This window comes from Myxine glutinosa, chromosome 1, assembly GCF_964187855.1.
Source record: "Myxine glutinosa chromosome 1, kmMyxGlut1.1, whole genome shotgun sequence".
NCBI classification, from domain to species: Eukaryota; Metazoa; Chordata; class Myxini; order Myxiniformes; family Myxinidae; genus Myxine; species Myxine glutinosa.
Window position 1 is genome coordinate 136,556,798 of NC_136261.1, and position 17,015 is coordinate 136,573,812.

The 17,015-nt window shown below is 42.6% G+C and overlaps 1 protein-coding gene across 10 annotated transcripts in view; it reads left to right on the plus strand.

Annotated features, from left to right (window-relative positions):
* The window catches only part of LOC137428864 (xylosyl- and glucuronyltransferase LARGE1), a 659,931-nt gene that overhangs the window by 622,375 nt on the left and 20,541 nt on the right, over window positions 1-17,015 (plus strand). For all 10 annotated transcript variants that reach the window (XM_068118724.2, XM_078777441.1, XM_078777429.1 and 7 more), the window contains one exon: window positions 2,498-2,776. In XM_068118724.2, coding sequence (XP_067974825.1) covers window positions 2,498-2,776 — 279 coding nt within the window. The remainder of the gene's footprint in view (window positions 1-2,497; window positions 2,777-17,015) is intronic.

Genomic DNA, 17,015 nt, shown 5'->3' on the forward strand with positions numbered 1-17,015 from the left:
ATTAAATAAAGGTGTGAACACCGCCCGGTGAAGTCTGGAGAGTTGTATGGGGGTGGAGAGAGGAGTGGGAGGGGTTTGGAGGGAGAAGTAACGGTGTGGGGGTAGGAGCAGGGCCGCCGATGTAGGAATTATTCCTTCAATTTTTTTGGTTTCATAAAATCATTGTTTGTGACGATGAAACACCGTGTACAGTTTTATTTTGTGTCTCCCTCCAAGTCACTCAGGCCAATTCCCTGGCATACTATTGCCATGGGCAGTAAACACCCTGCCTCGTGAAATAAACTACTGTGGGAACAACTTACATTATGATAATTGCCGTGATGATGTAATGACGTAAATGAACACAGGAATGGCCAAACCCCATCCGGATGAAATTTGTTTTTTTTTGTTTTTTTTGTATACAAGATCGAGGCTCGTTAATAAACGAATCTGTTAACCTCTACCATAAGAGAGGTAGGTGTGTGTGTGTGTGTGTGTGTGTGTGTGTGTGTGTGTGTGTGTGTGTGTGTGTGTGTGTGTGTGTGTGTGTGTGTGTGTGTGTGTGTAATATTAAATATACATTTTCCCTATTGGGTTTAGGTAGGGGAGTGTTTTCGGCACCTGCAGAAAAAAAAACGAAACAAATTGATTTCCCTTAACCATGGCGTGTGTTTGGTCTGACGAAAATACGTAAACCTCCTTCCTTAGCTCCAGGTTGATTAAAAACATTTTGAAGGGGGCCTGGATGAAGGGTCTCTGACACTTGGTATTCTGGCTCTCGGCGGCTCTGGCAGTTGCAACTGCTAAGCCCGAAAGCATATGAAAATGCAAAGCCCGTCCACGTCCTTTTGTATGCAGACATCTTCTTCCTCATACGTAGCTCAAAATAACGAAAATATAAAATGAAAACATATAAAACATATAAATTATGCTTAAACATATATGCTTAAAAACATATAAAATGAAAATTGATGATTTTGAGCAGCCTTGACCTTTGAGCTTTAGATTTTAAAAAAACCAATCTGCTTCTAGCTTTTGATGGGTGAACAAATTAATTGATCCAATATGCAAGTTATTAACATTTCAGGTTAATTGCATGAAAATTGATGATTTTATGTGATGCTGACCTTTGACCTTTTGACAAATTAATTAATTTATATTTTCCACGTTCTCACAATGAAGCGTTGGTGAAAATTTGATGACAAAACTCAAATGGTAAAAGGGTTACAGCCCTGACACAGGGACACACACACACACACACACACACACACACACACACACACACCCACACACACACACACACAAACACACACACAAGGACACACAGGGACACACACACACACACAGGGAAACATGGAGACACACACACATGGACACACACACACACACACACACACACATACCAGTACACACTGGGACACACACTCACACACTGGGACACAAACACACACATGGGGACACACACACCCACACATACACCCACACATGGGGACACACACACACGGGGGCATACAAACACACACACACAAACACACACACACACACAATCACACACACACACACACCATTCACAGACTTATGGGAAGTTACGAAGGGTGGCAATTTGACATCTCGCCCCGAGCGTCATATTTCCTCGACACGCCACTGTTCCACTGTACTTGCGATCCGTTTTTAAAATTCCCTCTGGATGATGGACCCAGATTGTGTATATCGTATTCCCGTGAGGAAGCGACTCATTGTTCTCCCCCGATTGTTCTCCAAGGCCCTTCTCCCCCGATTGCTCGGTTTGGCCGGGCGTCCAGCTCTCGGAAGAGTCCTGGTTGTTCCAAACTTCTTCCATTTAAAAATTATGGAGGCCACTGTGCTCTTGGGAACCTTCAATGCAGCAGAGATTTTTTTGTAGGCTTCCCCAGATCTGTGCCTCAACACAATCCTGTCTCTGAGCTCAGTGGGCAGTTCCTTCGACCTCATGGCTTGATTTTTGCTCTGATATGCATTGTTCGCTGTGAGACCTTATATAAACAGGTGTGTGCCTTTCCAAATCATGTCCAATCAATTGAATTTACCACAGGTGGACTCCATTCAAGGTGGAGAAACATCTTAAAGATGATCAAGAGAAATGGGAGGCACCTGAGCTCAATTTCAAGTGTCGTAGCGAAGGGTCTGAATACTTATGTAAATGTGATATTTCAGTTTTTTCTTTTAAAAAAAATTGCAAAACTTTCTAAAATCCTGTTTTCTCTTTGTCGTTATGGGATATTGAGTGCAGATTGATGAGGGAAAAAATGAATTTAAACGATTTCAGCATAAGGCTGCAACATAACAAAATGTGGAAAAAGTGAAGGGGTCTGAATACTTTCTGAATGCACTGTATATATATATAAATATATATATCATCTCAACATTATTTCAGCACTTGGTATTACTGTTTGGAAGCGTTCATAGTTGCTTGGAACTTGTTTTTTTTATCTCAATTTGGGCTGTAAATGCTAATAAGCCTGCCCATTATGCCCTACAGACTGCAGATGTTGGAGACAATCTGCCACCACTGGGAAGGACCAATCAGCCTGGCACTGTACATGTCAGATGGAGAGGCACAGCATTTCCTCCGTTATGCGCAGGCCTCAGAAATCCTTTCATCACGCCGCAATGTGGGATACCATGTGGTGTACAAGGAAGGGCAGTTTTATCCAGTAAACCTGCTGCGCAATGTGGCCTTGCAGCAGGTTACCACACCGTATGCGTTCCTGTCTGACATCGACTTCATCCCCATGCATGGTCTTTATGACTATATTCGGTGAGACCCATATGGCAGTCTTAAGTGTATTTTTTTTTTTTAATGGGGTATGGCCCACCACAAAGCCAGAAGGCCACTCGAGGTGGGGGGCTACACAAAGAAAACAAAAGCACAACAACCAGACCCTTGGATTGAAACAAGACAAGTGTAAAAAGTTGTCTCTTCACAGAACAAAAAGGGCTGGGAGGGGTTAACTAGTCTGCTTCGAGACAACAGTGCCTCTACCCCCATTACTCATTGTGCAGCTGACATCAACTTCCAATTGTATGTGTACTTCTAATTGTCAATGATACTGTGGTAATAGATAAAAAAAACACTTATCAATAAACTCCATCTGATAATTACTTTCCTTAGTTTTGTTCAAATATATATTTCCATTTGACTACTTTTTCAAAATCAATAATTCACACTATTTTAATGATAACTGATGAAAAATTATCCAGTCACTTGTTTGTAAAATGTCAATAATTCTAGAATGGTTAATCTGATAGTTCTGAAAATGTAAGGGACACTTTATTTCCTCAGTTAGTAATGAAAATGGATAGATAGCTAAGATACTTATTACCCTGCCCTCACGAAGCGAAAACAGGGTTAAGCATTCGGGTGCGTGTGAGCATACGTGTCTGCTTTTTTAAAGTTAATTTTCTCGGCAACCATTGGTCCGATTTGCACGAAATTTCTCAAAATTTATTTAGAATTTAGGATATTTAGAATAGCAGAAACACACGCTCCCTATTGGAGCGGCTATGGGGTTTGGGGAGGGGGGGGTGGTAGTCGTCGTGCATTTTCAATCCTTTTACCTTAATTATACACTTTCTCATCCTATATGTGAGAATGATGCTTTAGACTTGGCCTGGATGTTATTATCCTTACTATTAATATTGTTTATATTATTATTAATAATATTATGCTTTTTTAATAAAGTTGATTTTATTATTATGCTGTTATCGTTATTTCCGACACACCTTTTTGAATGGAAAAGATGTCCTCCGAAGATGAAATGCATGCTTGATGTCCTGCTTCTTCTTCACGTGACGTATGGATGGCGGTGTGTTCATATTATTATCATTAATAGCATTGTTATGCCATTATCATTGTTGTTATTATTAATTTTGTTATTGGAAGCGACCTTGGAAAAACACCACGATAAGCTATTTACCTTAACACGGCATTTGTTCAAGAAGGAAAAACTTATTGGGGTATCCCCTATATGCTATATTATTAGTATATAGTTGTGTAATAACATTAATAGTCATATACCATTCACTTTAATACATATATATACTCGTATACATATATATATATATATATATAATTAATGATGTAATATAATTGTAATAATATTTTCAATAATGTTATTACTTTTGTTATTGAAGTGTCCTTGGAGAAAATGCCACGTTTAGCTGACTTAACACGGATATACACCTTAACACAAATTGCACCCAAGGAGGAAAACCCCCTTGGCGGAGGGGGCAAATTAAGTCGCTGCAGAGCATAGCACCGGAGGAATAGATTCCGGTGTTAAGTGTTGTCCTTCGTCCTCCTTTCAAGTTTGGGTGAGATTGGGTAATTAATGATCAAATGTATCACGGTCAAACAAATAGACAGACACCAAATAATTGTGTATTTTAGTTTGATTTAATCATTTGTTTCATGAGGCCTAAAAGCCAATGCACATCAGTCAGCTGCCTAATAATCCCTTAATGAAAGATCAAATGTCTTTTGTAAGTTTATTATAATTCGTTATATGCACTCCGTGTGCTCCATGACTGGGACATCATCATTCCTCTGTCATGGAACTCTTCCATGAGCCTCGATTTATGGATTTTATTTTATTTTATAAAAACAAAGTTCATTTTAAGTTAAAATAAGTTTATGTTTGGAATGTGGTAAGTACGAGTGCTGCACATCATCATCACATTATGTCCAGGATATGCTGACAGAGAGCATCAGTGATTCTGACACACTCTCGTCGCAAAAATTATGCTGAGTGGTTTGCACTTGCCTTCCCAGCAGTTAGCCAGGAGAGGAATTTGGTGTTAGGCCTGGATGCCGGTGCTAACCTGAAATTGACACCTTTGGGTCTTTAATGCCCACTAACTTATGATACCCAGCTTAATGTCCATCCCAGAGATGGCACACTTTCTGATGCAATGCCCGGTTTCCAAAGCACTGACTTGACAGTTTATAGTTTGGTCAACCATCGAACCCAGGCTGGACGGGTCAAAGGTATGTGTGCTACCTCTGTACCATCTTATAAGAAACACTGTAGGTTGTTCAAATATAGATATGTAAATTGATAGACGAGCCCGATTATTCAGTTGTGAATATAACACGCAAGATGGGAAATTTATCTCCTCCTGCATCGAAGTTTCCTTGTGTATATATATATTTATCTATATATCTACACATCTGGGCAATGTCTGTTTTGTCACTTAACTACTCCCTCAAACTTTTGTTTCCGTGCTTGTGAAGTATTTTTAATAACGTTGTGGTGGTTTTGAATCATGTGGTGGTGAGGTGTTTTGAATTACGTGGTGGTGAGGTGTTTTTAAATGATGTGGTGGTGAGGTGTTTATAATTACGTGGTGGTGAGGTGTTTTTAAATGACGTGGTGGTGAGGTGTTGTGAATTAGTTGGTGATGAGGTGTTTTGAATACGTGGTGGTGAGGTGTTTTGAATTACTTGGTGGTGAGGTGTTTTTAAATAACGTGGTGGTGGTGTTTTTAATTTCGTTGTGGTGAGGTGTTTTTATTACGTGTTTTATGGCTGTGAGGTGTTTGCAATTTCGTGGTGGTGTGGTGTTTTGAATTATGTGGTGGTGAGGTATTTATAATTACGTGGTGGTGAGGTGTTTTTAAATGGCGTGGTGGTGACGTGTTTTTAAATTACATGGTGGTGAGGTATTTATAATTACGTGGTGGTGAGGTGTTTTTAATTATGTGGTGGTGAGGTGTTTTGAGTTACTTGGTGGTGAGGTGTTTTTAAATAACGTGGTGGTGAGGTGTTTTTAATTTCGTGGCTGTGAGGTGTTTTTATTACGTGTTTTATGGCTGTGAGGTGTTTTTAATTTCGTGGCTGTGAGGTGTTTTTATTACGTGTTTTATGGCTGTGAAGTGTTTACAATTTCGTGGTGGTGAGGTGTTTTGAATTTCGTGGTGTTGAGGTGTTTTTATTACGTGTTTTATGGCTGTGAGGTGTTTTAAATTACTTGGTGGTGAGGTGTTTTGAATTACGTGGTGGTGAGGTGTAATCGTCCCAAATTTCCAGTCTGCACCTACCCCTCCCCTTTGTATGTGCTGAGGGGTTCTTTCTTGAAAAAAAAACATTCAACCTAAATCTTCAACTTAAATTGCCTCTAAAAATGTAATATCACAAACACAACAAATACATTTGTGCAAAATAATTGTTTGTGTTATGATTGGTGTAAATCATGACAACACAGCAACTCAGGTACAGTCATTATCCTAAGCTAAAATAAGCCCGTTCCTTAGTAAGAGCCAAGCTAGTATATATATATATATATATATATATATATATATATATATATATATATATATATATATATATATATATATATATATATATATCCATATTTGCTTCAAAAAGGGGACAACGGTGCCAAAAAAGGGCCAACCCCCACTCCGCGGGGAAAAATGGCCTCTAAAGTTGGTTCTTCTTTTTCTTCTATACGTGTATATATTATATTTATATATATATATATATATATATATATATATATATATATATATATATATATATATATATATATATATATCGATATATATATACAGACTTGGCATTTATTATGGAATATTTTTTTTCTCTTGACATGGGTTTACTTTCTTCACTCAGTATATCAATCTGGTGAGTTTCTTTTACACTTTGGTGATTTATTTGTTAAAAGAACCATGTCACTGATTGTCTGTCACAGCAAGAAGTCAACAACAGGATTATATTACAGGTGGCGTGGCAAAATGTACGGACAGGTGCATTTGATGATTGGCTTCACAGTCGGGTATACAAGGGTTGTTGCATTCTGTATTAGTGGAAAACAACTGCTGCGCATCTCCAAAAGTTATTGCCGCTTCCTCTGGAGATGGTCCGTCAACTCGACAATGCTGTTTGTCATGGAGTGGTGGCTTTACGAAATTACGGCATGAAACAGCGTGCTATTGCTCGGCAGTATGGCATCACTCAAGGTCAGGTGTCAAAGATCCTGAAACGAAATGCTCAGAGGGGTGTTCCTACTCCAATACCGAGGCCAGGACGTCCCCGCAGAACCACAAGGAGGGATGATCGCCAGCTGCACCAGTTAGTCTGCAATGGCCGTACCAAGTCAGCTAATCGGCTTAGAGCTGAGTGGCAGCAACTGACAAATGTGCCTGTATCCCGAAGGCTAGTCAACCAACGACTGGTTCAAGCAGGCTATCGTGCCAGGCGTCCCCTGAGAAAGCCACGCCTGACCAGACAACACCGCCACCGCCAATTGCAGTGGGCCAGAGAGCACCGTCAATGGCAGCCAGGACACTGGAATCACGTGATCTTCAGTGACGAGTCTAGATTTCTGGTCTATCGTCAAAATGGCCGCGTCCGAGTGCGCAGACAAGTGCATGAAGCCTACAACGAAGATTGTATAGTGCCAAGAGTCCAAGCTGGAGGTGGTGGGGTGACAGTTTGGGCTGCTTTTCATGCATGGGGCAAAACTGACCTGGTTGTTCTGAATGGAAACCTGAACCAGTTCAAGTACAAGGTCATTCTGGAACAAACATTGCTTCCATTTGCTCGTGCAGCCTTTCAAGGAAACTTTGTCTTCCAAGATGACAATGCACGGCCTCATCGTGCTCGCATGATCCAACACTTTCTTGCTGACCGTGGTGTAGAGCATATGGAGTGGCCTGCCATGTCCCCGGATATGAATCCGATAGAGAACTTGTGGGCAGAATTAACGCGTCAAATCGACCACTTGGACCAGCAGCCGACCTCTGTGCGTGAATTGCAGCAGGCTATTGTCACTGCATGGCAAGCGATTCCTGTCCAAACCTTGGCAAATCTCGTGAACAGCATGCCTCAACGTGTACGTGCTCTCCTGAATGCTCATGGGGGTTACACGAAGTACTGAACTGTAATTTTACTGTCCGTAATCCCAGTCATAATTTAGCTTTTGTTTTTGTTGAAAAATGTTTTGGCTAATGTGCAAAATAAAGAGATACTTCTGGAAAACGTAAAGAAGTTTAACACAGTACTGTCCGTGAATTGTGTTCGATATCAGTTTACATCACTTTCAAGGATCAATTTATTTGCTTCGAAATGTCAAATGTGGTTTTTGTTTCTTTTAAAGGTCACATGAACAAAATCTAGAATAATTTCAACATAATTCCAATGAACTTTTGGTTCTAAGACATCTTGAAAAGTAAGTTCACCCCCACAAAAAATATATTCCACACAACATGTCAAGACACAAAAGTATTAAATGCCAAGTCTGTATATATATATATATATATATATATATATATATATATATATATATATGTACCGATTTAGAATTGGTACACCGTATCCCTGCGTGTTGTAAGAGGCGACTAAGGGTTGGCGTCAGGAAGGGCATCCGGCCATAAAAACATTGCCTCAAACAAGGAACCATGATTGTCATGTTTTGTCATTGTAATTTTCATGATTGTCATTGTCAAGGCCTGCAAGGCCGACCCCCGCTATAGCGGGGGAAAATGGCCTTGAAACGATCATTCATTCATTCATTCATATATATATATATATATGGTTTTTTTTTTATACATGGGCTACGGCTCCTAATAGAGCTGACACACACACACACACACACACACACACACACACACACACACACGCACAGACGCACGCACACATAGACGTACTGACAAGACAAACACTTAACACCGGTATCTATTCCTCCGGTGGCACCAGTATCTATTTTAAAATCATCTATCTGTGCTATATCTTCTACCCTCATTAGGCACCTACATTTCCATGATATGTGTTTCATTGCCAAATTAATAATGGTTTCAAAACTTCCATTAAAAGTTTAAATCGGCATGAGACCAGAGAAATCACAGATTTTTATTAACTCTTTGATTTGTGCTGACACATCTCATTATGTTGTTAATGAAAGTTCAAGGTAGAAAAATGGAATAATTTTGACTCTGCTGCTCCTGGAAGTAAAGGAGGTAATTGGGTATATGAATTATCCAACCATTAAGAATGTGGTGGAATTGTTTAAAAATGAGGAAGTTTTTCATATCTTGAAATCCGTAAACCTTTGACAAGTTTTTTGTCCCCCGTTGCACCGCGGAGCGAAAGGGGGACTATGGTTTTCCCCTCCGTCCGTGTGTGCGTCCGTCCGTCCGTGTGTGCGTCCGTCCGTCCGTGCGTGCGTGCTTATGTGCGTGCATGCGTGCGTAAGCGAAGGAGCGAATTCTAATTTGGTGTGTGGGTGCAACGCACTGCAAAATCCAAGATGGCCGCCACCATGTATATGTCTGAACCTTGTGAGCGAAATATCTTGAAAAATAAACGAACTACGAACTTCTAATCTGGTGTGTGGGTGTATCTGCGCATAAGGGAGAACGCTATTGAAAATTGGGTCGCCACGTCAAAATCCAAGATGGCCGCCTTGCGTCTTCCACTTTGTCAACTCACATCACTTCACCGACCCGGGGACCTAGGCGTAACGCTTGTTATAATTACTCTTGGTGGTTTTACCTCATCAATATACCATACTCTTTACATAGCATTGGTGCTGCCAGAACAGTCTTTGCCAAGGATTATTCTGGGTACGTTGTCGTTGTCTTTTAAGCAGTTAGGGCAGCAATTTTTAATTACTTCAGCATGTCAGTGACAATTCACTTACTCATTGTAAAAGACCCCTTGAGTATTTAATGCCAACCACCGACCACTCCTGGAAGATGGATCCTCTGGCTTAACATCCTACCGATAGATGCGCACGTCACTACATCACCCTGCATGCAAGACACCAATGAGTTGGTAGCTAGTTTGAGAATCAATGGGGGGATATGTGTTGAGGGCGGCAGAACATATGTGAAGTGGCAGGAAGCCTTTGGAGGCAGCAGGACGCATGTCGGCGCAGCGGGACGCATGTCAGAGCAGTGGGACCCATGTCGGAGAAGCAGGACGCATGTCGGCGCAGCGGGACGAATGTCGGAGCAGCGGGACGCATGTCGGAGCAGCGGGACGCATGTCGGCACAGCGGGGCGCATGCCGGAGCAGCAGGAAGCATGTTGGAGCAGCAGGACACATGTCGGAGCAGCGGGACGCATGTTGGAGCAGCAGCGCGCATATCGGAGCAGTGGGACGCATGTCGGAGCAGCGGGACGCACGTCGGAGCAGCGGGACGCACGTCTGAGCAGCGGGAAGCATGTGGGAGCAGCAGGACGCATGTCGGCGCAGCGGGGTGCATGCCGGGGTAGCGGGAAGCATGTCGGAGCAGCGGGACGCATGTCGGAGCAGCGGGACGCATGTCGGAGTAGCGGGACGCATGTCGGAGCAGCGGCACGTATTTCGGCGCAGCGGGGCGCATGCCGGAACAGCAGGATGCATGTCGGAGCGGCGGGACACATGTCGGAGCAGCGGGATGCATCCTAAGGGTGGTGGGATGTGTGCTGGTGGAGACAAGACATGTTGTGTGGGCAACAAGAGGCTTGGTGGGGCTGTAGGATGCATATAATAATAATAATAATAATTCATTTATTTTGTATAGCACTTTTCATGAAGCCCAAAGGCGCTTTGACAGAGTGCAAAACATAATGCATAACAAAACATGAAAACAACAATTGCAAAAAGACAAGAATCAATAGGGAAATATTTAAAGCAAAAGGAGGGAGAAGGAGAAGTGATAGTCAGGAGTTAAATGCTGTGGGTTGAATGTTGAATGCAGTGCTGAACAGGTGGGTCTTGAGTGATGTTTTGAATGTGGTGAGTGAGGAGGAGTCTCTGATGGTGTGAGGTAGTGAGTTCCAGAGGGTGGGAGCAGCGATGGAGAAGGCCCTGTCCCCCCAGTATCTGAATTTGGTCCGGATGGGGGGGGGGTCAGGAGGTTGGTACCAGCAGAGCGGAGGTTGTGGGTGGGAGTGTGTCTGGAGAGGAGGTCAGCCAGGTAGGATGGGGCCAGGTTATGGAGGGCTTTGTAGGTCAAGAGGAGGATTTTGTACTGGATTCTCTGGGAGATGGGGAGCCAGTGAAGCTTGTAAAGGACGGGGGTGATGTGGTCACGGGTCCGGGAATGGGTGAGTAGACGGGCAGCGGAGTTCTGAATGTATTGGAGTTTATTGGTGATTGTTGAGGGTGAACCATAGAGGAGGCTATTGCAGTAGTCCAGACGGGAGGTGATGAAGGCGTGGATGAGGGTTTCTGCAGCCGTGGAGGAGAGGGATGAGTGGAGACGGGCGATGTTTTTCAGGTGAAAGAAGGCTGTCTTTGTGATCTGTTTAGTGTATTTGTCGAAGGAGAGGGTTTGGTCAAAGATGACGCCAAGATTCCGGATGTGAAGGGAGGTGGATACTGGGATACCGTCGATGTTGAGGGCAAAGTTATGGGTGGATTTTGTGAGCGTTTTTGGGCCAATGATGATTATTTCAGATTTATCACAGTTTAGTTTGAGGAAGTTGATTTGAAGCCAGGATTTTATTTCAGAGATGCAGTTTGTCAGGATAGAGTGGGTGTCGGTGGAGACGGACTTGGTGGAGATGAAAAGCTGGATGTCATCGGCGAAGCAGTGGAATTGGAGACCATGACGGCGGATTAAGTGACCGAGGGGGGACAGGTAAAGGATGAAGAGGAGGGGGCCAAGAACTGAACCTTGGGGGACACCTTGGGGGAGGGGAGCAGTGGGGGATTTGCAGTTATTGATGGAGATGAACTGGCGTCTGTCAGAGAGGTATGATTTAATCCAAGAGAGGGCAGTGCCGGTAACGTTAAAGGTGGATTCAAGTCGGGTGAGGAGGATGGTGTGATCGATGGTGTCAAAGGCAGCGCTGAGGTCGAGGAGGACGAGAATGTTGAGGTTGCCAGCGTCAGAGGAGAGGAGAAGGTCGTTGGTGATTTTGAGGAGAGCAGTTTCAGTACTGTGGTTGGAGCGGAATCCGGATTGGAATGTTTCATACAGGTTATTGGCAGAGAGGTGATGTTTGAGTTGAGTGGCTACAGCGCGTTCCAAAACTTTCGACAGAAAGGGTAGGTTGGAGATGGGTCTGAAGTTGTTTAGGGTGTCAGGGTTTAGACCAGGTTTTTTTAGAATGGGGGTAACAGCAGCAATTTTGAGGGATGGTGGGATGATGCCTGTAGACAGGGAGGAGTTTATTGTTGCAATGATAAGTGGAGAGAGAGCAGGGAGGGAGGCCTTGACAAAGCTGGAGGGGATGGGGTCAAGAGTGCAGGTGGCAGTTTTCATTCCTATGAGGAGTTCAGAGAGGTCAGTAGGGGAGACCGGGGAGAATTGAGACAGGGGAAGGCAGGATAAGGGGGGACAGGTGGTTGGAGGGGGAGCGGGTGCGGCGGTGGTCAAGCTGTTGTAGATGTTGTCAATTTTGCGTTGGAAGAAAGAAAGGAAGGAGATGCAGTTGTCTACTGTGAATGACTGGGTGGTGGTGTCCAGGGGGCGGAGGAGTTTGTTTATTGTCGAGAAGAGTGCTTTTGGGTTTCCGGAGCCAGAGTGGATAATTTGAGAGTAGTAGGCGGAGCGGGCGTGGGAGAGGGCATCTTTGTAGTGTTGTAGGTGGTCCTTGTAGGCTTGGGAGTGAACTGTGAGACTTGTTTTATTGCGGAGTCTTTCAAGTTGGCGAGCATGAGTACGAGCATATGGGGTAAATACAAGGAAGAGTTAACGGTCATGAGCCGCCATTTTCTACTGACCTTAAAATTTACCCTTTCAATACATCTTCTTGGGCAAACCTCATTTCAAAGTTGACCTCCAAAGCCAGCTGCCGAATGGTCATCCTCTGTCATACAAAGCCTTTACTTGGCAAACCTAAACTTCTATATCCACCTACAAGGTCGTCACCCGCAGCTAGTTGGAGTACTGCTCTCCCCTCTTATCTGGGCTGGCTGCCCTGCTTCACATCTTGCTCACCTTGACGCCGTGGAAACCAAGGCTTTCAAGATCATTGGAACCTCCCGCACTGAAGCTGTCGATGGGCTTATTTATCACTTCGCCATCGGAGACACGTCAGTGGTCTCTCTATCTTAAACCACCTCCTTTCTTGTCTTGCACCGTTTGCTTTTGTAATCATGTGTGTCCTCCCCTGCCCCTCATCTTATTCACATATCCTTTATTCATCGATCTCCCTTTATTTTCCGTAGAGCAGCAACTTTATTTTCCTTTATTTTCCGTCTCCCATAGAGCAGTAACAAAGGCTGGAAAGGGTGGAAATGTGAATGGTTCGGTGGATGTGTGGAGTATCGTTGAGAGAGAGGAAGACAAATGATGAATTGCGAAAGATGATGGGAATAGAGCCTGTGATTGATGCTGTGAAGAGGAACAGGTTGAGATGGTTTGGTCATGTGTTGAGGAAGGATGAAAGTGACTGGTTGAGAAGAGTGATGGAAATGAATGTGGAAGGAAGTAGAGGACGGGGAAGACCGAGAAAGACTTGGCTGAAGATGGTGGAAGAAGAAATGCGGGCAAGGGGGTTAACAAGGAGAGATGCAGAAAATAGGGCAAAATGGAGAAGATTGTCATGGGGACCGCAAGGCTAACCCCCGCTCAAGTAGGGAAAATGGCCTTAAAATGCCTGTTGTTGTTGTTGTTGTCCCTTTATTATGTCACACAACCCTGCAATTGGTGTCCCCTCCCCCACCTTCTCCACTCCTGATGCATTCTTGGGTCTTGTTTTGCCTCTAGCCTTGACTTTGTATATTAAAAAAAATACAATCATATTGCACACATACATTATTAATGACAGGAGAATTCACTTTTTAATGACTTATCCTCGTTTGTATGAATGTTGGAATGTATTGGGTGATTTATTGGCGTTGCACTTTCCCAAAAGACCATGATGTTGTCATCGTGGTGCTTGCTGTGTATCAGTCATTGAATGGGCCCACATTGGTTTTCAGATCTACTGCAATCTGGACACTCTGGTGAAGTTCTGCATTGTTAAATGCTCTTTTCTTGTTTAGAAAAACGCATTGAAGAGCAGGTATCATTTAAACATCGATGTGTCGATTGATTGTCTTTTCTGTTTGGTTTAGGGGTTTTGAGGTAGGATTTTCGTTTCCTTCCAATTTAACAATCATCCACCATTTATACTCTAGCATATAGTCAGGTTCACTATGTTTTTTCGTTCAAAATCATGGTAGACTAGCAAACCTATACATTTTTGGAAACGTTATTACATGGAAAATCTGAAAATCAATGTTTACATTTGCCAATTCCGACCAATTCGATTCGACCAATTCGACCAATCGACCAATTCCATTCGACCAATTCGACCATTCGACCAATCGCTTCGATCGACCAATTCGATCGATTCGATTCGATTCGATTCATCGAATTCGATTCGATCGACCATTCGACCAATTCGATTTGCCAATCAATTTGACCGACCTTTGCTTGTGTGGAACGGACTGTGAAAACGATGCGGACTATATTCTCGGATACGACACACAGGACAGTGATGACGAACTCTAAATGGCATATTCTGTAATCGTGTATGTTTGATGCCATTGACTGCCTGTGTATATTTTGTCATTGACTGCCTGTGTAGATGTGAAGTTATACTGACTGCATGTGTATATATGATTTTGCTGACTGCCTGTGTATGTTTGGTGATATGAATTATTGTGACACATTTTGATGTTATTAACTGCCTGTACAAAACGATAACATGTATTTGATTATGCAACTTATCACGAATATAAAGACAGTATTTTGCAATTCAAAACCTTTGATTCGTGTCTTACCATTCCCCATAGCACTCATTTGATACTTTCATTGGATTCCTTGTCCCTGAAAAGAAAGGTTTAGTATATTTTTAAAAGTTTTTAGGGTAATTAGAGGCAGAAATAGAACAAAATATGTATTTTACAGTGGCCATTTTGAAAATCCAAAATGGCCGCCATACAGGTATCTCTCCAAATGTAAACATTGATTTTTAGTTTCCTTATGCTATAACCTTTCCAAAAATGTATAGGTTTGCTAATCTACCATGATTTTGAACGAAATATAATTTATTGACATACTGAACCTGACTAATAATATAAGCAGGATGTGGCAAAAGATGGGGCACGTTTGACTGTATTAATATTTGTAAAGTACAAACATTGGAATTTCTTCAGATTACATTCGATTTTGAAAATGTTGTCAATCAAATGCCCTCCTTGGCAGGAAATACATTCCTCTGTTCTGGAATTCCTAACCTTCCCTAGAAAGTCTATCGGAATGGCCTGAATTTCACTTGTAATGTTTTCTTACAGTTCATTGAGTGTGTGTGACCTGATCCTGTACATACGATCTGTCTTTCACATATCCAGGAAATACACAGGAAATAATCAGGAGGGTTAAGATCAGGAGATCTGCAAGGCCAATTCACATCTCCAAATCTGGAGATCAGCTTTCCAGGGGAATTCCATCACAACAGTCCCATGCATTGTGTTGTGGTGTGGGATGTCGCCCCGTATTGTTGTTTTACGGAAGCTTGCCACACATATGCTTTTCTTGATGGTGCACCATGAACTTGGAAATGCCTTCTGAAGGCTCATTGTAGAGTAATCTCCATGGGGAATAACATATTATGTTAATGATGTCATAGGTGCCTTCATTATGACGTCATAAATCGACAAGTAAAATGCTTGATCCGATCAGTATGAAATTTCTTTAACATGATCTAGGGATAAATTGGTCGACAAAAAAAATGAGACATCATTGGTCACGTGTTTTGGCAGCCATATTTTTACGGTGTAGCCCGTAGGGCAATGCTGTCTGGAACAGCGTTTGTCTGTCCTTCCGGTGTATGTATGTAGGGGGACAGCAGATCCTCCACCCAGCAGATCCAATCCCAGCTACGCCGGTCTATTAGACTATCGGTCTTGTTTATATGTCATTTTTCATTAGATTTCCATGTGTAAATAACAAGAACTTCACAGAATTTAAATTTTGCTCTGTGTTTTAGGTATTGCTTAGAGATCTCCACCTCTGGCGTATTCTCTGCCTCTGGCACAAACTCCCCCACTCTCTTCAATCCCACTCCTCCCTCCAGGTCCTTAAAACAGCTGTTCACCACCATCTCTTATCTTCCCCCATCCAAAACCTTGATCTTTTCTACCCCCGTTAATTCACCCCAGATCCACTATTTTTGAAATACCGACTTCTTTCCTTGAAGTTCCAGCAGTGTCCATGTGTTTTATACCTCTCCCACCCCCCCCCCCCCCCTTCCCATGTCTTGTCCCCCCAAGTCCTCTCCCTCCCACAGATCTCCTGATGTCCCTATTCTCTGCTGTTGTACTTGTGTGCTTCCCTCTCTCTCCCCATCTTGTCTCCCGCTCCCTTTATTGTGTGTTTTGTGTGTCCATTTGTTATTTTTTGTGATCGATGTTCGCTCTTACATGAGCCTCGATCTTGTGTATATATATACATATAAAAATAAAAGAAGATGAACATTGCAGTCAGCTTTTCAATTTGATTCCTAATTTTAAGTGCTTTCCAACTTTAATCTGGAAGTCTTTCATGTGACTTAGCCAGGGGTGGAAATGAACTCCCAGACTGAGAGCATCGGTTCTTACCATTAGGTCATTGAGTCTGGAAACCATTGTACTACTATTGTATCAACTGTTTCAGTGTTTGCTGATTTGAAGAAGGGTTAGGTGTAGAAAGGATGTTTGAAGAAAGGTTAAGTGAGCAAAGGGTTACTTTTAATACAGGGTTAGTGAGTTCAGAAAAATTATTACCTCCACCACCAAAGATGGATGGAGGTTATGGTTTCACCCCTGTATGTTTCTGTCTGTCTGTCTGTTTGTGAAAAGGATATCTCAAAAAGTTGTAGATGGATTCAGACGAAACTTGGTGGATAGGTTGGGTATCTGAGAAGGATGAACTGGTTAGATTTTGGTGAAGATTGGATGCGGATCTGGATCAGGGAATGTTTTTTTTAAGTGATTCTTCACCATTGTGAGATAAGGCCAAAACCGATTATAAAGCATGATAACTCAAACATTTTCAGACGACTTACGATAAAACTTGGTCGGTGAGTTGCGT